At 49.8% G+C, this 25,277-nt stretch overlaps 2 protein-coding genes across 4 annotated transcripts; both read right to left on the reverse strand.

Annotated features, from left to right (window-relative positions):
- Window positions 1-165: 165 nt before the first annotated feature.
- Window positions 166-7,319, reverse strand: PROB1 (proline rich basic protein 1). Of its 2 annotated transcripts, XM_075510086.1 has the most exons (2): window positions 1,504-7,319; window positions 166-1,386 (listed from the first exon to the last, which is right to left on the reverse strand). In XM_075510086.1, exons 1-2 carry the CDS (start codon window positions 4,930-4,932, stop codon window positions 595-597), a joined length of 4,221 nt encoding a protein of 1,406 aa, XP_075366201.1. In that variant the 5' UTR covers window positions 4,933-7,319; the 3' UTR covers window positions 166-594. The 2 variants fall into 2 exon arrangements, with proteins under 2 accessions (XP_075366201.1, XP_075366200.1); XM_075510085.1 differs by having other exon boundaries at window positions 166-7,319.
- A 2,753-nt stretch (window positions 7,320-10,072) lies between these two features.
- On the reverse strand, window positions 10,073-24,320 carry DNAJC18 (DnaJ heat shock protein family (Hsp40) member C18). Of its 2 annotated transcripts, XM_075510088.1 has the most exons (8): window positions 24,166-24,320; window positions 23,831-23,976; window positions 22,468-22,653; window positions 19,857-19,969; window positions 18,381-18,490; window positions 16,178-16,350; window positions 15,514-15,598; window positions 11,846-11,984 (listed from the first exon to the last, which is right to left on the reverse strand). In XM_075510088.1, the coding sequence occupies exons 1-7, from the start codon at window positions 24,201-24,203 to the stop codon at window positions 15,552-15,554; spliced, it is 813 nt and encodes a 270-aa protein (XP_075366203.1). In that variant the 5' UTR covers window positions 24,204-24,320; the 3' UTR covers window positions 11,846-11,984; window positions 15,514-15,551. The 2 variants fall into 2 exon arrangements, with proteins under 2 accessions (XP_075366202.1, XP_075366203.1); XM_075510087.1 differs by lacking the exon at window positions 15,514-15,598 and having other exon boundaries at window positions 10,073-11,984.
- Between the last annotated feature and the right edge of the window lie 957 nt (window positions 24,321-25,277).

The following is a 25,277-nucleotide window of genomic DNA, read 5'->3' on the forward strand; positions in this document are numbered from 1 at the left end:
TCACCGTTGACCGCAGGGTCCCCTCCTGCCCCTGGGGACCAGTGGGCGCTCCAGGACAGACAGATGGACTGCAGGGTCCAAGTGCCTCAGCTCCCCGACAGGGCCGCGGGAGCCCCTCGCACCCCCCCTTTACAGACTATACAAACACGGGATGAATATGCAGGATTGAATGCTGTCTCAGCATTTTTTATTACTATTTTAGGGAGTCCGTGCCGCAGTCGTGGCTGTGGGGGGCTGGTGGTGGCCAGGCCATTGTTCCCCTGTGCCGACTAGCCTGGGTCGCCCTCGGGATGGAACTGGCAGTGTGGGGGAAAGTGGGGCCCGTGCATCTGGTCCCTTTGCCAGCTGGGGCCCATGACTTCAAGCTCCTCCGGGGCTGCCAGGTGCTCACATTGGAAAAAATACCCTTTTTCTCCCCGTTCCCATGAGGAGACGGTGAGGTCCAGCTGGTGCTCATTACCCCTTGGTGCTTCACCAGATCAGCCGCGGGCAGGGGGTCTCTCCCATGTCGGGGGGGTGATGCTGACTGTGGGGTTAATGCCTGGCTGCTTGGCAAGGGACGTGCCACACGGGTCCGTTCCCGGCCGAGATCCATCACATCTGGAGCAGCGGTCCCTTCTCGGGCCCGGCAGGGCTGGCGCAGGCAGGGGGCTGGCCGGGGCTGGGTCCGGGGCTGGCCTGCATCCCTGTGGGGATGTAGTACAGGCTCTCCAGGTACCCGCAGTCAGGACCCCCCGCAGCAGGCGGCCCCTCACCCTTGGGAGCGGGGCTGAAGGTCCCGGAGAAGCCAGGGTTTTCGGCAGCTGGCAGGTCAGGGTGCACCGGGGAGGGGGCGGCAGGTGGTGCAGGTGCTGGGAGCCCTGGGAAGCCACCATAGGGCATGTAGGGTGGAGCGTAGACCCCTGGGGCCATGACCAGGGGGTTGAAAGGAGCCTGGTAGAGCCCGGTGTGTGATGCCACCGGTGGGATGAGCACCTCCAGGTACTGCCCCGTCTCAGGGTCGTAGAGCGTTTTCAGCTGGGGCTGCCGTGGCGGCTCCATGTAGTAGCATTTCCCACTGTTGGGATCAACGAGCATCCTCCGGTGCATGGGCAGGTGGGGGGCAAAGGGCTTGGTGGGGCTCAGTGTGCTCTTACTGCTTGGTGAGGTGCCATCGGTCCTCCTCAGGAAATGGGGAGCATCCTCAAGGCGAGGCTGGAGCTGGGCTGGGGGCAGCGGCACCAGGTGCTCCTCAGCGGCCAGGCCCTCGGGAGGCTGGGGCAGGGGGGGCTCGGGACCAGGTTTGCTCCAGGGCACTTCCCCACTGGCCAGGGGACACACCCCGGTCCCCAGTGAAGTGCTGGCTGGGTTGGGGGCCAAAGGGAATCCTAAGGATGAGCTGGCCATGTTGGAGACTGATGGGTGCGCAAGGGAAGCGGGGGGTGGGTTGGTGACCAAGGGGGACCCAAAGGATGAGCTGGCTGGGTTGGGGACCAAGGGAATCCCAAGTGATGAGTTGGCCAGATTAGGGACTGAGGGGTTCCCAAAGGATGTGCTGGATGGATTGGGGACCAAGGGAATCCCAAGTGACGAGTTGGCCAGATTAGGGACTGAGGGGTTCCCAAAGGATGTGCTGGATGGATTGGGGACCAAGGGAATCCCAAGTGACGAGTTGGCCAGATTAGGGACTGAGGGGTTCCCAAAGGATGTGCTGGATGGATTGGGGACCAAGGGGGTTCCAAAGGATACGCTCGATGGATTTGGGACCAAGGGGGTCCCAAAGGATGTGTTGGCTGAGTTAGGGACCAAGGGGGTTCCAAAAGATGCACTGGCTGGGTAAGGGATCAGGGGGGTCCCAAAAGGCTTGTTGGTGGGGTTAGAGACCAAGGGAGCCCCAAATGATGTGCTGGCCAGGCTAGAGGCTGATAGGTAGCCAAAAGATGAGCTGGACATGTTGGGGACCATGGGGGTCCCAAAGGATGTGCTGGACAGGTTGGGGACTGTGGGGGTTCCAAAGGATGCGCTGGCTGGGTTGGGGACCAAGGGGGTCCCAAAGGATGTGCTGACTGGCTTGGGGACCACAGGAGTCCCAAAGGATGCGCTAGCCGGGTTGGGGACTGAGGGCAGTTTTGGCATCGGAGAGGATTTGGGGGCTTTCACGGGAATTGCTAAGTAGTTGGAGTTCTCCGCCGGGGAAGCAGGAAGGTATGGCTCGGTGGCTGCCAGCCACTTCGGTAAATGCTCCCAGGCCTCCCTCCGGTCCGGCAGCTGGCCAGAGGGACCTTTGCCAGCCTCCCCGGCTCGAAATGGGGCAGTGGGGCCAGTGCTGCCTGCGGAGCCGCTGCTCTCCGCCGACACCTGCTCGCTTGTGGGTGGCTTCGGTGCGCTTTTCTCCACTGGTTTCCCAGGCTGTGGGTGCATGCTGCTGCTGGCCGGGGGCCTGGCTCGGGGGTCCCTACTGTCTCTGCTGCCATGCCGCTGCACCATTGACTTGGGCCCCTCGGCAGCGTGGAGCCCTCCGGTGCCATTGTGGCTGCGTCTGTCCTTTCCCTCTGTGGGACTTGGAGGCGGTGGCGGGAGGAGAACGGTCTTCTCTGTCCGCAGCATGGCGCTGCTCTGAGACAGGGAGCCCTCCCCGGCTGCTGCTGGGGACTGCTGGCCCACCAGGACGTGGAGGTGGGTCTCCACGTGCGGCACCCCCTCGGCCGCCGGCGCTCGCGGTGGCACCCTGAGCTCGCTCCGCTCCAGGCGCGGGGGGGAGGCTGGCAAAGGTCCCTCTGTGGCGGCCGCCCCCCTCCGCGTGGCCTGGACCGTCGTGATGTGGACAGGGGAGCCCTGGGTGGGCGAGGGCCGGCCACCAGTGAGCTTTGCAGGGCCCTCGGCACGTGCCAGGGCTGCCTCTGGGCTGGCAGCTGCCAGCACCTCGCCATCCCCCGGCTCCATCACTGGCTCCCGGCGGCAGACCGAGGTGCAGTGGATGACAAGCGGGGTGGCTGGTGGCGGCCCCCCGCTGCTCACAGGTGCCGCGGTGCCATGGGATGCGCCGGCAGTCCCGAAGCAGAGGCTGTAGCTGCTCCTCACCAGCTTGCGCACATCCCGGGGCTGTGGGATGCGTACCTTCCCCTTATCTTCTGGCTTGGGGGGGGTGTCTGGTGGGGACGCCCGGGCTGGGCTGCCGGGCCTGGGCGGTCGGCGGGGCACTGCTGGCGGCTTGTCCTCCTGCCGGCTCTGCGGCACCAGCCTCACCTCCTGCGCCCGGGAGGTGAAGAGGCGGCGGGGCGGCGTGGTGGGGAGCGCCAGGCTGTTGGCTTCGAAGGGGAAGGTTTGGGGCTGGCCGGGGTGGATGGCTCGTTGCTTCAAGCTGGGCCACGGCTTTGGTGCTCTCTCAAATCTGGGGGCAACGTCCAATGCCTTCCCCACCCCAGGGTGGGCTTCGAACAAGGCACGTGCTCGCCGGTAGCGGATCCTCTCCGCCGCCAGCTCCTCGGTGGCACCAGGCAGCCAGTGGCCCTCCAGCACCTCCTGGTACTTCATTCTCTCGTTGAGTTCATTGAAGGTCTTCTTCAGCTTGCAGACACTCTCCCTCGTTGCCTCACTCAGCACCACCCCCTTAGCAGGGTGGGTGGTGGTGGCATTCCCCACGGCCACCGCAGCCACCGGCATCCCGCCGCCCCGCAGGTCTTCAGCTGAGACGCTGCAGTCTGACCGGGAGAGCGAGCTGGACTTGCCCTCCAGGCTGTCCCCCAGCAAGTCGGTGCCGGCAGAGGACGGCCCCGAGGAGGTTGAGCTGCCCCGCAGCCCCTTCTGCTCCATCTTGATCCTCTGCTCGTACTGCATTTTCTTGGCGAGGACGTTTTTCACCAGGCAAGAGGCTGCCCTGGTCTTGCTGGCGTCAGCATCCAGGGAGGCCGTCTTCATGAACTGCTTGTAGTTGAGCCTGAAGTCCTCTCCAGTGGCCCTGCCCTTGCTGGGGGGCTCTTTCCTGGCAGGGGGCAGGGGTTGGGGGGCTGGGCTGTCACCCCAGGGGCCGAAACCTGTCTCCTTCCTCTCCTTCCTCTTCAGCAGGATCTGGCGCTTGGGGACGGTCCTCTTCTTGCAGTGGCCCTTCCTGGCCTCCCCGCTCTCCAGCTCCACATCCACACACTCGAACTGCTCCTTCCCCAGCAAGCCCAGCAGCTCCCCGTCCACGCCGGCAGGGAAGGGCCAGCCTACCCTGCCATGGAAGGCTGCCACTGTGCCCCGGGACTCGCTGCCGGCCACTGGCCACCGCCGCGGCCGCCCACCGTCCTCCGACAGCGAGTTGGAGAGGCTGGAGGAGGTGTGGGAGCTGCACATGTCGAGGCGGGCGCCGGGGGGACCCGAGAGGCTGTGGAAAGCCCTGGCCGTCAGCGCCTGCACCTCGCCGTCCACCTCGTCCGAATCGCTGGGCGCTCCGCCGAGCATCCCCCTGGGCTGCTGGGGCAGAGCCAGCTCCCCGCTGCCGGTGGTGGTGGCAGGCTGCCGGTCCCCGCCGAGGGGACCCATCCTGCCCCGCTGCCCCGGCGCCAGGCTATTCTTAGCCACGACGGACAGTTGAGCCTTCCGCGGGCAGGCGAGGGGGCCGGGTGGAGGAGGGACGCTGGGGGCCCCCGCTGGAGCCCAGCGCCCCGGGGCAGCCCCCTCGGCACAGCCGCCCCGCCGCCCCGTGTCCCGGGGGGGCATCCCCTCCTCGTCCAGAAACTCCAGGCAGTCCTTGAAGGTCTCCGTCCCCTCTGAGCACAGGGCAGAGTGGTAGGAGGAGACGGAGGAGCCCGACATGCTCTTGGCGAGGTCGTCACGGGGGAGGCTGGGGAGGTGGCCCTCCTCCTCCGACGCGGACCGCCGGCCGTCCCCACCGCTGCGGGGACTCTCGCCGTCGGTGCCAGACAGCTCGGCGTGGGAGAGCAGGACGGGGTCCCTCTTCCCGCAGGGCATCGTGGCAGGGACGACCCCGGGAGTGCCAGCCAGTGCCAGGGGACCCTCCTTGGTGGCGGGGACGCTCCGCTGGGGACGCCGGCTCGACCTTCTGGCTCCCTCGCCGTCACGGTGGCTGGACCCAGCGGCAGGACGGAGCAGCCCCTCGATCACATGGACGTCAGCAAGCGCCAGCCCGGGGGAGGCGATGCCAAGCACATCGCAGGGATGCCACCACCGCCCCGGCCTTAGGGGTTTGCTGGGAGGCTGCCAGCACCGTCCCCTGCCCCCTCGCCCCGTGCTGCTGCTCCCCAAACCCGCAGGGGAGGTGCCAGGGCATCCCCACACCCCACGGGGGTACCCAGGCTGTGCTCCCCAGCACAGCGGGCTAGGCTGCCCTGGGGCTGGGGGACCTGCAGACCCCTCTGGGGACGTCCCATCCCTGGTGCAGAGGGCACGTCTGGGCCCCGGGCTGCCGCTCCATCCCCTCCATGGCTCCTTTCCCAGCTCCTCTGCCTGCCTCGCTGCAGAGATGGTGTGTCTCCTTCCAGGGGGCTTCCCCAAAAACCACCCTGCCCCAAGCAGCAGCTCTCCCAAAATGAATCACAAGCCGCCAGGAGCAAACTCAAGGCTTGAAATCAAACCGGGCACCAAGCACCTCTGGGATTCACAAGAGCTGAGTGACGGATGGCTACTATTTGCCTTTTTCGGGGTGACCCAAAGCAAGCGGCCGGAGCGCCTGGCATGGCACAAGGGTCTCCGCAGCTTGCTGGCCCTGACTGGTGCCAGCAGAGCTCAGCCCTGGCTTTTGGGGGGATTTTTGCAGTGAAGCAGCGGTAGCAGGTGCTCCCTGGCGCTGCCAGCCCCAGAGTAACCCGATGCCCAAGTCGTCTCGGTTCATGCAGGGACTAAATTTAAAACTTGGCAAGGAAAAGGAGTAGAGGAAAGCTTCCCTGATAGCTGGCCTGGCACTTAACCCTTTGCTGCTGAGCAGAGCTGTGCTTGCAGGTGGCATTTGTGGCCACGGGGAGCGGAGGAGACCTGCCATGGGCAGCACTCACCAGCACAGTGGCCTTGTGCAAGAGGGCAAGGCAGGGGATTTCAAATCCCCAAATCCCTACAGCCCAGCTTTGCAGGAAGCCGGTGGGATGTGGCTGTCAGCAGAGGAGCTCCCTGTGCTGCCTGGATGGCTTGCAGCACCCAAAAACCTTGGGCTGCTGCTTGGGTGCTGCAACCACCCTACAGTCCCCATGTAAAGGGGGTCTGGCTCTCAGCCTGGGGCTGGCCGGGAGCGTCCCCAAGCCCCGCGGGCCTGGCTCCCCACAGCATGGGCTCGCAGCACGGCAGCCCAGCGGGCGCCTGCTGAGTCACTGCTGGCTCCAGCCCCAGCACAGTGCAGCTGGGAGCACCGCAGGGACATGCACGCAGCCCCGCCGGCTGCTGGATTTGCAGTGTCGGGGGGATGTACAGACCCACAACAGGGGGGGATGCAGTTCCCCGCGGGCCGAGCTGGCTCCTCAGTCCCTGGCCAGTCCAGACCCCAGAGAGATGCTATTCTGTTCCCCCTCCTCCGGTGAGGGTCGTGCCCAGTGTCCCAGGGCCACTGGTAGCTGGTGGGAAAGGGAGGCTGGTCCAGCCTGGGGTTACTGGTGTCCTGCTGAGCCTCCCTGGGGTGCCTTGCCGATGCCTTCGGTGCATCCGGGGTACCACTACTGGGGGCAAGGAGGAAAGGCAGAGAAGGCACAAGGGGAACACGGGCTGTGGGAGCTGGTGAAGCTCTGGATAAGGTAAAATAATCAGCCCAGTCGGAGGATCACTGCAGCTCTCCCTGGGCATGAAGGGAAAGGTCCTTGTGCTACTGCCTACAGGTCCTGCTGTCCTGGCAGCGGGTGCGAGGCAGATTTAGGGCAATGGCTTGTATAACCACTTTAAACCTTTCCTCTGCCTCTTTTCCAGCACTCATGCTAGGCACAGTTCTTGCTGCTGCTTCATCTTTCACTCTGACACTGGGTCCTGCCAAAACCAGAACGGTCAGAGTGTCAACAGCTGCGACAAGCAGTACAGCAATACCAGAGGCTGTGAGGGTGGCTGGAAAGTACCGCCGCGCACCCAGCCATTCATCCGCTTCCCCGGCACCCGCTCTCAGCTCTGCAGGCGATGGGATGGCCCCGTACATGCCCTGCTCCATAGGGCTAGCTGTATGGAAAAGCATGGCTGGGTTGCAGCAAGGACTGCTTGCTTGGCTGGTTTCTCCCAACATCCCCGAGGCTGCCATGAACAGCCTGTCTGGGTGCGTTGTTGAAGCACACAGGGAACAGCTGGGCAGTCCTGTCTCACCACCCTGGCTGCAGCTTCAGGCTGCCAGGAACCCGCTGGGCAAGAGCCACGCTCCAGTGCCTGCATCCCCCCTTCCTTGATGTGCCTTGGGATTTCTACACAGGAAAGAGAGAGGAGGGCATGGCGGAGATCCCCAGGGTCCACCTACCAACCGAAATACAACCATTTTAGGTTAAGAGGCTGTAAGCCTGTCTTCCAGCACCCGAAGCAGTTCGGGGTGTGTGGGCGAGCAGCCTGTTAGGCACAAGCATGTTACAGAACAACAGGCGGACCCAGGCTGAGCCAGACTTGCCAATTAAATACTGAATACTTCTATGTTTAAGCCAGCATGATACTGCCTGTAGACCTACCATTTGCTTATTAACTTGTTTTTTGTGCCAGCTCTGTGCATGCTTGCCTCTTAACGCTGGCAAGCCTGAAAGGGAGGCAGCAAGGAGGAAGACGATGGCTGCTAGTGGCTGCCAAAACCAGGACATGCCTCTCCCACGCTGGAGCTACTTTTTGCAACTCCAGAGGAGCAGGAAACACTGGCCCAGCTTGGCAGAGGCCTTCAAAGCTGCCTCTGGGGTTCAGAAGGGAACTGGGCACCCGAAACACGCCCGCAGCTCTGACAAACCTCAAGCGCTTCGGTACCCAAGGGTTGGATGCATGAGCCTGCAGTGGATACAAATAGCTTGGTCAGCCCAAGCCTGCAAAGTGATCCACCTCCGAGTCTGTGCAAGGACTTCACCATCCTCTCCGCTGCACTGCCCACGTTGTGCAGCCACAGTGCGGGGGGTGATGCCCGAGCAGGCGCCCGGGGCTGCACGCCGGAGGCGACCCTAGAAGCTCCTGTCCACTGAGATGGCGGTTTCAAGCGCCAGCTCCCAGAGTGCGGGCCCGGGCCCGGGCTCGGCCCACGGCGGAGCAGGAGGGATCCTGCCCATCACGCAGGAGTTATTTCGGGGCCATGACACGCAGGGCTCGGCCCTGCTCCCAGACCCCTCTGCCCGGGCTGGGGCGGGGGAGGGGGGAAGGAAGCGCCACGTGCGTAGCGCCCTGCGCCCGGGGCGTGGCCTGTGCAGGCCCCGCCCTCCAGCGCAGCAGGGAAGGCGCGGCCTCCCAGGCCCCCTTCCCACCGCGAGGCCCCGCCCCCTGCGCGGAGCGGGTCCTGTGAGGAGCGCCCCCTCCTCAGACAGGGAGGGGAGATGATAGTGCCCCCCGCCGATCCCGGCCCCGGCCCCGCTTCAGTCCCGGCCCTCGGCTCCGGGCCCGGCCCTCGCTGGGGCCGCCTGCGCCTCGGCGAGGTGCCGCGGCTGGCGGCAGCCCAAGGCCTCAGCGCCCGCCGCCATCTCCCGCACCCCCGCGGCAAATGGCGGCCGCCGTCGCCGGGCCTTCCCCGTCTCCTAGCAACGCGCGCGCCTGCCCCCCCCCCAACCCTCCCCCCCCCCTTACAGGGGCCGCCGCCACGGCTCCGGAGCCCGGGGGAAGGGCTCAGCTTCCACCGAGGCCCCGGGGAACACCCGCGGCTCTCCCGAGCGAGCCGCTGCCTGGGGCGGGCTCTCGCCGCGGGGACGGCGGTTAGTTCATGGCCCATCCCTGCGGATGCTGCCGCGCCTCCACTTCGCATGGAACAAACTCCCAGACGGTACAATTCTCTCGTTTCAAAGTCAGGCTTTTTACCACGGTACAGACAGGCACAGAAAGGTAAAGTAAAAAAAATCTATATATATAAACCCATTTGCGAGTCCCTGGTATTCCCCAAGAAATAGGACCATCCCACTGCACCGCCAGCACCCGGGGACACGGTGTGGCCGGCGGCACTGGGTGCCCGCTCCACGCGAACCAGGCCTGCTCAGGTACTCAGAGAACAGCTTTTTCTGCCTTTAGAGACCCAAGAAATAATTAGAAGTCAATCACATTTTGGCAAATAACCTTTGGTTAATGACAGGAATGCATTTCAACAGCCACAGGCACGAGATATGATTTTCCTTCTCCCCCCCCACCGAGTAGGATGCCAGTGCTTTACAAAAAGAAGTACTTGTGTTTATCACTGAAGACATTTTAGACCCAAATGCCCTTAATTCAGAGCACACAACACCAGCATGCAAATGGTCATCCGTAACACCCTTGACTGTGATCATGAACAAAGAACATCTTATTGCTTTTTGAAATATTTTTACCTTTCAGTCTCATCTTCCACTTCATCCTGGCCTCTTTCCTAGTCGCAGAGAAGACTCTTAAAATCATTGTGCTTCTCTCAGGTGGTCTCCCACCTCCATAAAGCACTTTGAGATCTTTGGATGAAAGGTTCAATCTATTTTAAATGCACAATAACTATGTATGAATTCAAGCTCCATACAGGACATCATAGGTCCAATAAAGTCATGGTGTTTGGTCTCTCCACCTGTATCATTTTACAGCCATGAGAGTCAAACAGGAATGACAGGGAAGATATCAAACCTGGAACAAAGTTCAGCCACTTTATTTCAAATACATTCTACAAACTATTTAATATATAAAAAGCAACATTAAAAGAATTTTGCTTTTTATACACCCTCATATTATGTGCTCAAAACTGGGAAATACCAGAATTAAGGCTGCCTGTCCTACTGCCAGCCACATTACCAATCCAGAATAATCAAATCAAACATTTTTGCCCTTACAGACTCTCACACTAAACGTGTTTCACAACAACCCTCTCTAAATGCCTTTAGTAAAAAAGGGCACTCTTCCTGCCCTGAGTGGCTGACAAACTCTGCTCAGCTTCCCCAAGCGCTCCTACAAACTTGCCCAATGGGGAACAAATGTTAACATGAAATTGCTGTTTTAAGGAGTCACTATGTTGTTTTTTTATTTTTTTTTAAACGCACCACCATTTCACAGCAGCAATATTGCTGTAGTTGCAATGGTCTAATCATACAGGGGATGCATACGTCTTGTCTGAAGAAGCACCAAGTCTCAAAACCCAAGACAAACACTCCCCCTCTGGTGCAGATCACCAGAAAAGCTTCTCTTCCTGCAGCTCCCAGTTTCATTTGCTGCCCAACCTCCCACTGCTTTAACGGATGGGACAGGGACACCAAGGGGACACTTTCTGGTACTCACAGTCCCAGTTCCCTGCTCTCAGCTGCCTTGTCCACCATGCCAACAGGACACCCTCAGCGCACAGGCAGAGCACTAGTACGCGACTACACTGTAACTCCCAAGCATGTGGAGACTTGAAGTCTAAGCTTTAAAGGCAATTTTAATTCTGGCATTTCTCAAACTTTTGAGCACTTCGCTTCCTAGGTTTAAGCCAAGGCCATCTGTGGCATCCTGCACTACTTGTAGCGAGTTTTAGGAACAGGGGCAACAACAGAGAGTTGTTCAGTTTTAATAGGCATGTACCTCCACGTCAGAGAGGCGACCACTGCCTCTGCTGTGGCTACGCTAAGTCCCCACAGCAGGGATGGAGGGCAGAAGCCTGCATCTCCAGTGCCTGCACTGCTTGGAGATGTCCTTTGTAAGAATAGTTCATTCCATGTGTGGTATGCACCTGCAAGCATCCCACCAGAGAAACTGGCTCAGGAGGTTAACGACGGTCAACTAGAGTTGAGCTCTCTTCTCTGCTGCTGATGAATATAACCCATCCTCAACCTGCTTTTAAATGCCTGGTTTCATAAGGGAGGATCAAGAAAAAAACAGGACACTACTACATGGGTCTTTTTCTTTGCAATACTAATCTCTACAGTGAAACATTCATAACTGCTCAACAGAGTAAAAATGTGCTACATCAAAACTGTACCAGAAAAAGCAGGACCCCTGTAACAGCTGGAGAAGAGTTTGCAGATAAAAAACAGAATTAAACAGCCAGCTTAAAAATATGCCACTGAAAACATATGAGAAAATAAATACAGTTGGTCCTTTCTCTACAGTTTGGCAGACATTGGAATTGGTGCAATTCACAGGCTCTCATCTTCTTGTTCGATGTTGCTGTTGCCATCTCAGCATATTGTCTCCCCATGGAACAGAAAGGGCACGGCCACACAGTCAGACAAGCACAGGGCTACATCCCTTTGACAGTACAGAGAGCTGGGAGTGTGCTCAAGTGCTCACCTGAAGCAGGTACTTGACTCTTCTGAATTAAGCATTGCATATTACACTCGAACACAAAGCACGCTGCCTTCCATCTAAATTCCATTACAAACCACTGTAGAAGCAAGGGCATCCGCTTGGTATCAGTGTGAGAAGGCTAGCGCACTTAATACTGAGAACTACACTGTTCGTACGATCGAGTGAATTGCAGGTCCGTATAAAATACAGAAAGCTAAGACATTTGTCTGCTCTCCTGGGAAGTATAGACTGTTCGGATGGCAGACAAACTACCAATGCAGACAGGTTCCAAACTAATAGCACTTCCCAGGGAATTAATTTACAAAGTGCCACTGGTCCTTGGAACCAAATATAGTGTACAGTATATTACAGCAAACACTAGCTCTACAGCTTGTGTTGGCCCATCTCTGTACTATATGCAGAAGGAATCAAATGTTCAGACTCTTTACAATAGACTCCTTCCCTTTTTATACAAAGGAAAATAAAAACATAAGTTAAACCATCAATAAATAAAACTACAGAACGTGTGTGTCCTGGTCAGCCCCCTTTGTGCATTCCAATCAGACTAGAGAGCTTCTCACAGTGCTCAAGTTTCAGTGATTCTGCTTTCTGTTTTAACCGCTCATCTCTGTATAGCTTGGCCAAATTTGACAAATCAGACTCTGAAAGATGAAAAAAAAAAAAAAATTAGGATGAAGTAATGAGCGTACTTTACATAACTGTTTGTCAGTGCTGTGTTATCCTTGTGGCATGTTTTCTTTTAATTCACCTTTTTTCAGTAAAACTGGGCATGTTAGCAACTTTCTTTAAAGAGAGGCCATCAGGTTTAACCAGGCTAGCTACTTAAGAAAACAGTATTTTCATAATTGCTTGAAAACTCAGTTATAATAACCCTCTCTACCAGTGCACTAGGTAGGACAATAACCAAAACAAAAAATAAGACTGATTATTACTGTCTACAAAGAAAACACGAACTATAAAAATATAGCTTAGAAGTCACATAAGATTTAAAATTATGCTAATGATCTAAACAATGTGTGATTGCTTTAAAATATACATATATATTTAAACTAACTCTGCATAAAAAGGGTCTAGTAGGATACCATTTGATCTGCTACACAGCACCTGTCTTAGGCAATACCGCTGTTTACATTTGAATTAGATCTCATCTCATTACGTATTGATCCTTACTGAGGTATCACCAGGTGCAATCAGCAGAGGGGGGTTACTCTACACCTACCAGTGGTATTTAAGTGACAAGCCAGAAGGAAAGGGAGCCTTGTGACTACTTTTCCTATCGCTTCCTTGGGGCTGCATCAGCTGTCTGCAGCCTCATAAACTAAGCAGGAACTACAAAACATACACCTCTGCGCATGTAACTGAGAAATGCAATTATTTTGGCAGATCCATTCTGCAAGGGCCCAGAGCACTCATCCAAATATATACTTTAAGGTATAGATAATTGTTTTTTTGATGTTGCACTTCCCAGAATTCAAAATCTGTCTGGCAAGAGGTTTGCCCAGAAGGCATTATAAATTATCTCCTTTTTTTTTTTTTGGTATTGATTAGAGGAAGGTGAACAGCTAGCTGAGGGACTTGTCTGAAAGGCCTCTGTGCCCATTCATTAACAATACAAACGTGAATGTACTTTGCATATTTTTTCCTCTTCTTCTCAAAACTGAAATAATCCCATTGTTTAAATTATTTCCCCCCAGTAATTCAGAGAAATTTCTTTTGCTGATTAGCTAAGGAAGTCTTAATATAGCTTTATCCCTGAAGAATAATTTAGATCCAGGATTAGATGCACCTAAGAGAATAGCAGTAATTTGTTTCTGAAAAGGTCAAAATTTCCCTAAGCACAGGCTACCTGATGACACTCAATTTTTGAAAGAGCTTTTCTATATCTTACAAGTCCCCCATTTTACAAAATCATTCAGAGTGGAAAGAACTTCAATAGGTCCTTCCATGTCTTATGTCCTCTGTCTCTGTCCCACTGAAATTTAAAGCCATTTAACCCTCCACCTATTTATTGAAAAGCTTTACAAACTGACAGGCATAAACATTGTATTTTAGATCAGAAATAAATTTTCAGGTTTTATAACTAAAATGCCACTAAAGTAGTGCTGGGCAAGTAGCCTTGACAAGCCTTCAGCAAAACTAGACTCAGGTAATTGTCTCTGAGACCAGAGTCTCTGGAGTTCTCCAGTGAAGAATCTTAGTTTACACTTACCCAACTGAGGAAAAATTCACTGCAAATGCTTGCACTTTTGACAGCATTCATTCCGTCATACTGGTTTCTTATGTTTTTCAATCTTTTACATCGAGTTATTCCTTTCTACTTTTTCTCTTTAAGGAATTCCTAAAATACCTAATTCCAACTATGTATCCTTCTCCTCTCTGTTTTCAGTTGCCTCTTTTTAATTTCCTCTGACTTGGAGCTCTTTGCAGTCGTTACTTTACAATTCCGCTATCACAGCTGAACAATCTCCTGTAAAAACCTGGGACGTGCTTTTTCTACTTAACTGTATCAAAGATTTCAGAAGAGCAAAACCCACAGCATATGCAACTTTTACACACTATTCTGCTGTGAAGGGAGGAATGCTTTCTACTGCAGCAGTAGTAAAGTGACTGGTTGAACAAGATACCGATGTATCAGTTACTTTAAAAGTTTTAAGGCAGATGGACACCAGGTAACACTTTTCAAGTCATCAAGGACTTTAAAAATAAATCTGTTCCTATATAACTAATCTATGTCCATTTTGCTGGTGCTAAAGAGAAATGCACCCTCAGTAAATAAAACAAACGTACTATTAATAGACATTAACTGACAAAAAAAAAAAGTTCACCACATGAAGTTAAACACTTAAACAAGAATTAATGGACCAAAGTTATGAAGCAACAGCTGACTAACAACTGCTTCAACATCTCCAGAGAACTCTTCCCCAGCACTCCATCTTGTATTCACAGTTTATTTTTACAAACTTGGCTGTACTAAAGTTAGCACAGTCTCAGCTGTGCTCATTACCTGCTCGCTGTCCTAGATGGTAATCATTCTTAAAATGTTTTTTTTTTAATTACAGTGGTCTCCTCAGGCTTCTGCTAATTGTGGACCTTGTAAATATATTAGCAGATGTGTGACTAATAAAGTCTCTTAAGTGTAAAAAGCTCCAGAGGAACACTGTTTTGCAGGCATTACTTGGCATTCAATGCTGGATCATCTCCCCCTCTGACTACTGGTCTCTCTTTGACTTGCAAAGTTGCGCATTTTGGGGCACAGCACTCCTTAGCTCAAGGTCTATGTGAAATAGACAATATGGCAACTTTCAGTGGCACAAAGTCAATTAAAAGGATTTTTCTGTATGAAATAAATTCTAACCCTATAGCAAGCCTATGCATGAAGCTTACATTTATGGTTATTAACAGCCACATTATACCTAGAGGCTGCTACTGCCAGCCACAGATGCTCAGACATCACAAGTCAAGCACACCAAAAACTAAGGGATTGTTTGGGATTTTTATGGTCTTATATTATGTGTTCTTTTCTTTTCTAACTTCAGAGCCTACATCTGTATATTTCTCTTTAAAAGAAAGATTGGTAACTTTTATGTAAAATAAATGAAAACAGTCTCTGGATGAAAACAAAACAACCCTTCCCATCAAAAACCTGTGAATAGTTTGGAGTCAGCAACACTATTGTTACCTCTAGCACAGGATTAAACAAGTCTTGTTTAGACAAAGTGTATGCTTCTATAATGATGCAATTGGTAAAGAAACTGTAAACAAGTGCAAAATCATTTTTTAGTAGTGTGCTGAGGACTGTTTTACATGGAACAATTTAGAAAGCCTTACTAGTGTGTGAAAGCAGCTTGCCTGCTACTATTAAACATTTACACAGAAACAGCTTCTTCCAGTTTTTTTATGCACAGCAGTAGTTTGTGTTTACTCATTTTAAGGTGATGAGTTCTTTAGCTGAAACAAAATCAGTCACAACATCCCAACTTCAGCTAGTCCCTGTAATTTGATTTCTGTTATTTTGTACAGTTACAAAAGAAGCAGGGATTTGCTCTATTTTAAATAAACTACAAGAGTAGTAATTAACAAATAATACAATATGGGGTTAAAATACATGCCTTTATATGTGCCACTGATCAACTTAGGACTGACATGAGAATAATGATTTTGAATGCTCACATTTTTGTGTTCTCCCTTTCTGCATTCAATTCTTGTTTTTAAAAGACTATCTTGACTATGGTGAAAAACATGATCTCAAACTCATCTAAAGATAGAAAATGCAAATAAGCGCACAAAACAAGTACAGAAGCATGCTCTTTGAAAACTGATACCAGTAACACATCCATTGCAGGATTACCAAAAGCACCTGAACAGGCTATGGGCTCTCCTTCTGATGAAGTTTTGAAGAAAAAGTTAAATAATCTTCTCATGGAGCCAGTTGAAAAAAAAAAAAGGATTCTGCTCCAGCAAAGGAAACGTGGAATAGGTGATGCCTCAAGATCTTTTCTAGCCCTAACAATTTGTCAGAGCTAGATAAGTGTGGTGGATTACACGTTTAAAACATCATCACAGAGTTATTCAAGCATAAAAACTGAGTGGAAAAAATGTCTCAAATGGTGAAATCTACTTTCCACTTGTCTCTCAGAATCACCTAAAATGAACTGACAGAACCTCAAGAATAGCAAATTCACTGTTAAGAGCAGACATGAGAAATACCAGTGCAAGGTTTGTGATGTTATAAGCATCAGAAAATGAGGCTAAAAATGGCAGTGCTTTGTGAAGCATAGCCATCATACAACTACTGATGGGTTGGAGGCACACACTTGTAACAAAAATAACTTACTTTGCTGTTTCTCCTTCCAGCAGCTGGTCTGAATATAGTCTATGTAATCTTTTTCAACGGTTTTCTCTAGCTCTTGAAGTTCTGCTCCTTGATAATTCTTTTCAAAGTTTTTATCAACATAGTAAGGCACCTGCAAATTCTCTGTTTCTCTACTAATAACATGGCCTATGGACCTGTGAAAACATCATGGAGAAAACAGATTTTTTTAGCAGTTCAAATGTAAAGAAATCAAGAGATGTTTCTCCATATTATAATTTCCAGAGGACAGTATTTACAACAATTTCTTTACAGTTACTTTCTGCAGGACTATAGCTCCATCAACCATCCAATAAGAAAATTACAAGTCTCAGGCACAGCAAGCTGTGCACTACAAACAGAATTCACCCTCCCCGCTAAAAACCAGAGGAAAATATATAATATTTGGAGATATCTACAAAGAACTGACTCCAAGCTGACACTGTTCCTTCCACATACTCTGTGTGTTCTCAACAGCTCAGTCAAGACACTTCCAAAACATAAGAGCAAATTTTATCTGTGAACGGAAGCTCCACACACTTTCTTCTGTTTGCTGGTAATTTCTGGCAAACTAGGTCCAGAAATCCATGGGAATTGATAACAAACAGAGATTAGAGGAAAGGCATATGGCCCTAGTATTGCTTAGGGCACAATGCAATTGGATCTGGATTTTCCCAATTTCTGGATCCTTTAGTAGAAATAAAAATTAGCAGGGGAGATTCTACACTTTCCTTTAGGGTTTTATAATCATCAGTAACCAAAGTGGAGCATGGAATATCCCAAAGAATATCCTGTAGGTAGAATTAGCCACTCTGACACAGTCATTGCATTAAACTATACTCTTATACTGAATTTCCTTATTTGAGCAAAGATACCCAGGCGTTTTTTCAAATCACTGACTAGAGAAAGAGGCAGGCAGCCAAAACACAAAGGTTACACTCTACTCAATGGAATCCAGTTTGCCCCTTCTATTTCCTGGACTCCTCTTTTCCTTCTCTCTCGCTATGTCTCAGAGGTGTATGCTCTTGGTATAGACAATTTCTTTTAGTTTTCAAGCTGTTAGTTTTTTTAAGGATATGATTTAGAGGAACAGCGTAACTGCGTACCAAGCTCAGGCCTGACTATCTCAAATCAATAGGAGAAGCGGAGGTACTGAAGAAAAGCAGGAGAGATTAGCTGCTCTGGGGCGGTGTGGGAGGTTTCATATGGGACTGGCAGATAGCAAAAACACTCTGAAAAAAAACTCACCCAAAAAACCACCACCCTCCTGTTCTTATGTTAGGTTTACACACTGACATCTTGTGGTAAAAAAACGATAAAGGGTGTTGAGCTACTATGACAGTGGAAAGGATATGGACCTAAACCTAAGTGGTTTTGCTCCTAGAAGGGAGCAAAGGGAGTGCCTGGAGCGCTCTGCTACTGCTGCGTGCAGAAGGTTCTCCAAAACCTGCTGACTCCCACTATCTCTGTAAGAGCCAGTGAAGGTGACTGAACTGAGCTCTTTCCCACTAGAGAGCTTCCCTCCTCCCAACACTGGATGCTGAGAGGATCTAGTGGGTTTTCCTCTGCCCCACAAACTCAGATTACGGCAGGCCTGGTGGTGTTCCTTCTGCTTCCAGAGCTGACCAGTTCAGTTTGCCCTCTGCAACCCTGGGGTCCTGCTTCTTTACAGATGTTAAACCAGGGCATTTCAAGGCTTTAATAATTTGTGGAGCTTGACAATTCTTCCAGTGGAATTCAGGCTCCAGAGCAAATTTGGATTTATACTGCAAACCGCAGGCTTCATTTTTGAATTGCTTTACATCGGAACCTCAGCAGTGGTCCACAGATCCCTCAGGGCTGGGCAGACCAGAGGCTGATCAGCACTGTAGCTGAGCTACACCCACATTCCTGCTACTGTATCACTGTGCTAAACATTTCACAACAGTTGAGAAAGCTTTCTGGCTCAGTGCCTCTATTTGTTCAGCACACAGTACAATAAAGCACACCATAGTTAACTTCATAGCGATAATGTTTAGGAGAACTCGTCAATAGAGACTGTTGGTACTTCCTTATTTACAAATTGGTAACACTTTCTAGAAAGAGCAGAACAGAACACTAACATGCATTTTTCTATCAAGTCCAACTTCCGTCTATCTCCTTATCGTAAACCCCAAAGATGAGAAAAATGTGTTTTTAAATGACTTACGATTTGTAGAATAGGCTGTAGGGTGGGTTTGTGGCCATCAGTTGAGTTACAACGGACACTATTATTATTATGAAAACTGGCATCAACTGAATAAATGCAGAATATGAAGTCTGAAAACAACAACAATAATTAGTAGTCAAGAAAAGATATAGATGGAAAAGGATGCATTTGTTCACAGAAACCAGGCTATCTATCATAGATCAGCAATGTATTAAATGTAAACTGAAAAGAAAAAAAGAGGAAGTACTTTCAAATTTTGAGAGGGATGACATTTTAAATTCAAAAATTAATTTTCTGAGATTAATAATCTCAGAAAACTCTTTAAAGCCATTTCCTTTCAATTATATTTTCAAGACATTTCTTTCATCTACAGCTTCCTTCACAAGGCGATAGATGCCCACAGCACTGTACCTGTCAGTGACCAGCTGACAATCCAAACTGAAGGAACACACTGCAATTCCCATTTGTGCCTACGGCTTTCCATGCATCTTCTGAAGTTTGCTACATGCATTCTAAAAATCTCAATCTCTGTTCAAACACTGGATAAAATGGCTGAAAAGTAAAGGGTTAAGAGACCATATGTAGTGTAACTTGGGACAGAATGCAAGCACTTGGTTTTTTGTTTGCATGAATTTTGTGGAACAAAAGAGTGGAAAAAAATATCAAAGAGAAAACACAGCTCTTTACTTCTGCTCTTCACTTGATTTCTAAACTGGCTTCTAAAATGCCTTTTCTAATCAGGAGCAAAATACAGCTATTTAGGTTTGCCCTCTGCCCTGGGATAGCAACAAGGATACCTGACACAGTAGTAGGTGGGATTCATTTGCCCTAGCTTCGCTGCCTATAGGCTGTATCAGGTTTTTTTCAGAGCCTGACTATAAGAGACTCACAGGGAAAAATTAATCTTCCTTGGAGAATGATCTTGTTAGGTTAACAGACTACCTCCGGAGGAAGATTTTTGCAAGGCAGGTGGCATGTGTGTATGTGCACTAGCAACAAATGACACCTTGTGTCTCATCCGGAGGTTTCAGTTGGCAGAAACGTATCCCAGACCCATCCTGTTCTGGGGGCTGGAAGAAGACTGTGCAGCTGCTGGGCAGAAGTTGTGTGCTAATTTAGAGAAGGATTAAATACGCCATGAGGACAAGTCAGTACTTCCGTATCCATTATCAGTCCACATTTGGACTAATTGTTGTTGGATTACCAAACCATTAGAGATTGCAAAAATCAAGCACCAGCAAAACACTCAGTGACAGAAATTCCTGGCCTGTAATCTTATCACTAGAATGTATTTTTAAAGTAGTGACTAATAAAAGACAATCTAGTTACTTTTGAAAACATCCATTTTAGCTGCAGCACTTGAGGATAAACACTGAGCATTTAAGGATGGGAAAGTCTGTCCTGGCTTCAGATATGTAAGTGGACCCCTCACCCTGGTGAAATATTTAAGCCCAAGAGATCCCTCCTCCTGGCTACCTGTGGCCTGTTTTCTTCCTCCTCTTGCTCCTGCGTCCATGCTCTTTCATTTCGGTGCCTCCGTGGATAATAGTGCGCATCTCTGGCTACATTTGAGAACATATGGATATTTCCTGTTAAAAGAAACCAAGAGAGAGTCATGATTTTCATCCAGTTGCTGGTACTCACCTGTATTTCTCAGAATTTCTAGTTGATTATCCACACTTATACTACACAGCCTGAATTACAGTTGCGAGACCTCAGATTAAAAAGCACAAACACACCTCAGATTTAAATGTCAAAATAGTATGTTGCTCCAAAAAGTGTACCAGAGAAATTGTAATGCTTGACCCAAGTCCATCTTAATTTAAATCAAACTGCAGAAACATGCTATAATTTTTCTTATTGTATCTCACATTTTATCACTGTTTTTGTCACATTCACTTGCAAAGCCATAGCTTGTGTGCATCCCCAGGCTCTAAGCAGGAAAATTAATTTGCTTCACCAGACTCAGGCCATGAATTATGGCTTCCCATAGTTACTGAATATGGTCTTCTACGCTCATTTCTACTTCCTCTTGCTTCAAGTTATTAATAGTTTCACTTAATGATTTTATAATAAGGAAAGAGATTTAAAAAATGAGAAAAAAAAAAAAGAGTACAATTCAGGATTTCCTTTCTTGTATGCTGAATATAGTTGATTTATTTTTAAAAATTCTAAAATGAGGAAAGAATTGCATATGCTGTTTTGATTTGAAGCTTCAACTCCAATTTTATCACCATATGAATATCTTAATAATAGCTGTGCTTTCCTCTTTTGAAATTCAGAATGTAGAGTGTTGAAATTTATGGCCTTATCATGACAACAGAAATGCAAATCTATTTTTAAGCCCGGGAAAGATGTCACATTATTTTACACTCTTACACTGTCCCTTCTCTGAATTTCCCAGAGAATTCTTCAAGAAACCTGGGCAGAAGTGACCTTTGCTATTGTGTCAAAACATCTGTTTAATTGCTTGTTCAAAGATTTTTCCAAAGGTCTAGGCATGTGTGCAGTCAAGAGCTCCAACGGAGAGCCAAACGAGGCTGGCTTGAAACATGAAAGTTTCCTTCTTGAAAAAGAAAGTTTGTTTCTATCATTCAACACTGCTCAGACAGTATTTTATCAAGCTGTGAAAAAACAGAAGGAAGTGTGGGAAGAGAAGAATGGCTTTTGCAGGGTGCTTAGAAAAAAGTTTTCCCAAATCCTAAGTTTCTCCAAGAATTTCTGCCACCAGTTTCTTTCCTTCCACGTGCACTTATTTTTTAGGAGAAGGAAGTTCAACTTGTAGCCTCTACCTTCTTGTCGCCCTCAGCTACACAGCAGTCACATTCCACAAGGGAAAAGTTTCCCTGGTGGCTGAGACAAAAGGTACACGCAGGTGCAATTTCTTGCAAAGTCAGAAATGGAAAACTTGCAAACTCAAGTGTGGAATTAGGCCCCGTTGAGTTTGGCTCACTTTGCACATCTACTGATCAAATTTTGAAAACAATTTGAGGTACCCTGAGCTGCAAGATGCCACCACACAGACTAAGGTTATGGGGAGCTTGTAAGTAATTACCTGCATCTGTGGCTTTAGGCTGTAGTAATTGGCGCATATGTTGCTTTATACCATGCCTTGGAGGTGAGTAAGTTTACAAGAGTGCTAAAGCAATTCGTTAGATACTGCCAGGAAGACCCTTGAGCTCACCATACCTTTCAGATTTACTTTTAATCCAAACCTGTATTCCATTGATCTTGCAGTATCTTTCTATTTTTACTACAAATACAAAAGCCAAGGCTGGACTGGGACATGCACGGAGCTGCTACAGGAACAGATCTACTGTTCTGTTACTGGATACTGTATATCCAGTAACAGCCAGCCTTTCCTGGCAGGCATCACTTTCTAAGCTAAGAAGTTTTAACTTCTTTACAGTACGCAAGCTGCCACAAGCCAAATGAACTCCTATGTTTTCCCAGTTATAGGGGCACTGAGACCACACTACCAGGAGCTGCTGCCATGCTGTACTGGAATGCAGTAAGGTGTCTCAAGTACAACTTGATCAGCAAAGATACCTCTGATCCCTTCCCATTCACACCTTATTTTACCTCCCATACCATTGCTGGCTTCAGACAATGGAGGGAATAAAAGCAACAACAAAAAGAAGGGTCTTCAGCTACATCTAGTATTAAAATGTTGCCTACCCAAGAATCAAACAGCCTAACCCCTTGCCAGACTAAAATGTTCTTAACCCTAACTAGTACTGTCAGAAATGTTCAAGAGAGGCTGCGAGGTTAGGAACTTGTCCTGGCAGCAACAGCCATTACCCCACTGGTAGGTCTCTCTTTTAGAAGCATTCCTGGACAGCAAGGCTGGGCTTTGACAACATTTTTTTGGGAAACGGAGTTGCTAAAATTTGAAGTTTAAACTGTGCATTAAGGGAGCTTTTCCAGGCATAAAAAGCTAGGAAGGGAGAAAAGAGTAAATAAAAAAATGTTTTGCTCTTTTCAGATGTATAATCAACTCCCTGAGCATTACGAAGAGAAGCTGAACTTCCTTTATGGTCTAGTGTCAGTTCATTGCATTTCAAAAACACTACAGACAGATACTGACCTGTAGGAAAGTGCCCACCAAAAAACACATTGAATATTTCTTCTGGTGTAATGTCTGCTTCAAATTCTGTGTAGTAATTATAGTGCCTGGCCTGGCCAGTGCTGACGTGCTCTTGGTCACTTCCGAATTCATCGTATCGTAATCGTTTTTCAGGGTTGCTCAGAACTGCAAAAGCATTGCCTATTGCTGGAGAGTGAATTAAAAGAAGTGTTACACAGGCATATCACGCAGTATTTCCAGATCTCAGACTTTTATAAGCAGAGCAGCAAAAAAGCCCAAACAGGCATAGAGAATTTGTGCTTGACCAAAGATTGATTTACTTTTGAAAGAACTGCCTTTGTAAAAAAAGTGTTACAATGCTGGCATTACCTGTGATGGAACCTATTTCCTGCTATCACTGACACCAGGAGAAAGACAAAAGTGTTAAAAGTATACGGAGAGAGTTGAAATATTTGTAAAACTGAGGTGAGAGAATCCACTTCAGTCAAAAGATTGAGTGAGAATGTAACATTTTCTCAGATCAAAGTAAGCACTGATACAGAAGTGCATCTCCATATACCATATACAGTTAATACAAAGTTAATAACTGCAGGGACTGATTAAAATGCAGAACCATATTCCAAGTTTTTGTGTTGGCAGAGACATTTGTGAAGCTGTAAGCATATCTATTTCACACTTTATGTCAAACCACCCAGAAGTATTTATTTGGTTCATCTTCTTCCTTGATCTTTGACAGAACATGGCTGTAAACAAGTTCATAGAGAAATACAATCCTAACACAAACACAAAAAAGAAAAGCCCTTCAAAAACTCCTTATTCTAATAGACTATGAATGAATATCTTACTTTCCTCATGCTGCCTTACAGTGCTGTTGCAGACAGCTGCAACACAGCACAGAAAAGGCAAAAGATGTAAGAGTTTAGATGCTAACGTTGTTGATACAGGTTTAGACATTACTGAAAAGTCCAGACACAGAATATTGGACTCAAATTTCATATGCTTGCATATATACATATACCATTTTATTTATGACACAGAGCAGTTATTGATTACACAACAACACACTCTCCTGCAAGGCCAGTATAATTTCCAAGAATCGTTCTGAACCTTTAGCAGTATCTAGGAATGAGATTTGGGATATGTTTCCCTTTGCTTCTAATGGAAACCTGTATTCTGAAGATTAAAAGGTAAAGCCTACCGACCAGCTGCAGGATTTTGTGGAGATGCACGTATCTGTCTATAAAAATGACAAGCCATACGAGCCCGTATGATGCCTTTATATAAGGTGCAGAACTGTAAGTCTGAGGCAGTCTGTCCCCATCTTGCTTTACGGCTTTCGAGATCGGGCCAGCTCCCACCTCACCTTTAAAAGCTTCCGTTGCTCCAGGAGCGCGGTTCTTGTCAGGGTGAAATTTCAAGGCCAGTTTGCGGTAGGCTTTCTTCAGGTCCTCCTCGCTGGCGTCCCTCTCCACCCCCAGAATTTCATAGTAGTTCCGACACCTCTTTATTCTGGAAGCGCATACAAGGTATCTTTACCGGCCTACCCTCCCCGACACCGCCGCAGGCTCCCACTAGAGACCCACCGCCCCCGGTCGCCTGTCACCGAGCCGCAGCTCCCCCCCGAACCGGCCCCCGCTGCTCCCTCAGGCGCTCCTCTCCCCCGGCCCCGGCCCGGCGGAGCCCCCACGCCGCGCTCACCGCCGCACACCGTCCAGCTGCTCCGCCGTGTAGGTCATGGCGAGCCTCGGGGCAGCCCGCCTGCCCCCGCGCCCCTCACAGCCCGCCGCCCCGGCCCGCCCGCGCCGCCATGTTGTGCGCGGAGGCGGCGGCGGCCGCGCGGGGGCCGCTGGGTACCGGAGTCCCCAGACACCCACCGGCGGCGCGCGGACTACAGTACCCAGCGGCACCGCGCGAGGACGGGGCGTAAAGGGGGTCGTGCGGATGCCGGGGGGGGGCTTGTGACGCTGTAGCGAGGCTTGGTGATGTCATAGGCAGCTTCCTGAGAGGAGCGGGTGCCGGCAGGAGCACCACGGGTGCTCCTCAGAGCTGTGGTGCTGGCTTGCGTGGGCCGAGCCTCAGCTGCTCTTCTCCCTGCCGCAGCGTGTCCCAGGCCAAACTGGGGTGAGGTCAACGCTGTGACTGGCGTGATAGCTTCAGGGAGTGACATTGCTGTCGCGGCGCTGAAGGCTCCTTCCTGGCAGTACTGCTGCATTGGCAGGGCCACGGGAGATGGTCTTGAGTCGTTGTGTTGAGGCTGGAAGGAGCCTGGAGAAACACCTGCTCCACATCTTCTGACCAAGCTTTGGTTGGGAACCCCTCAAGGGCTTGTCCTGCAGCTCCTTCCAGCTGTATTCATGCATTGCTTGTTTCCCCTCATCCCATGTGCCAATTAAAACTAGGCTAATGAGCTGTGGGAGTGGAGTCATGGAGAGGGAGCTGGTATCTTTCACGTGTGTGCTTTGTGCTTTTTCACCAGTGTGCTTCTCCACAGCAGCTTGGGGAAGATCTCACCTTCCACGTGAGCAGCAGTGACTGGAAATTAGAGATTACAACACTTCTATAGTTTATTTTTTATTCATTCTTTCTTTTTGAACAAGATCAAAGTTGGAATTTTGGTTTTGGATGTGGATCAGTTCTAGAGTGCAGCAGGTTCAGGTTATTTGTCAAGACCCTCAAGAGTCTATGGGAAGAAGGAACATAAAGGAAGGAAAATTAAGCATGGGACCATCTTTCAGAGGTCATTGTGGAGGGGAGGTTAGTTAAAGATTGACAATTACTGAAGTGTCTGATATTTGGCAGTATTTACCAGC

The sequence above is a fragment of the Mycteria americana genome, chromosome 8 (genome assembly GCF_035582795.1).
Source record: "Mycteria americana isolate JAX WOST 10 ecotype Jacksonville Zoo and Gardens chromosome 8, USCA_MyAme_1.0, whole genome shotgun sequence".
Taxonomy (NCBI): domain Eukaryota; kingdom Metazoa; phylum Chordata; class Aves; order Ciconiiformes; family Ciconiidae; genus Mycteria; species Mycteria americana.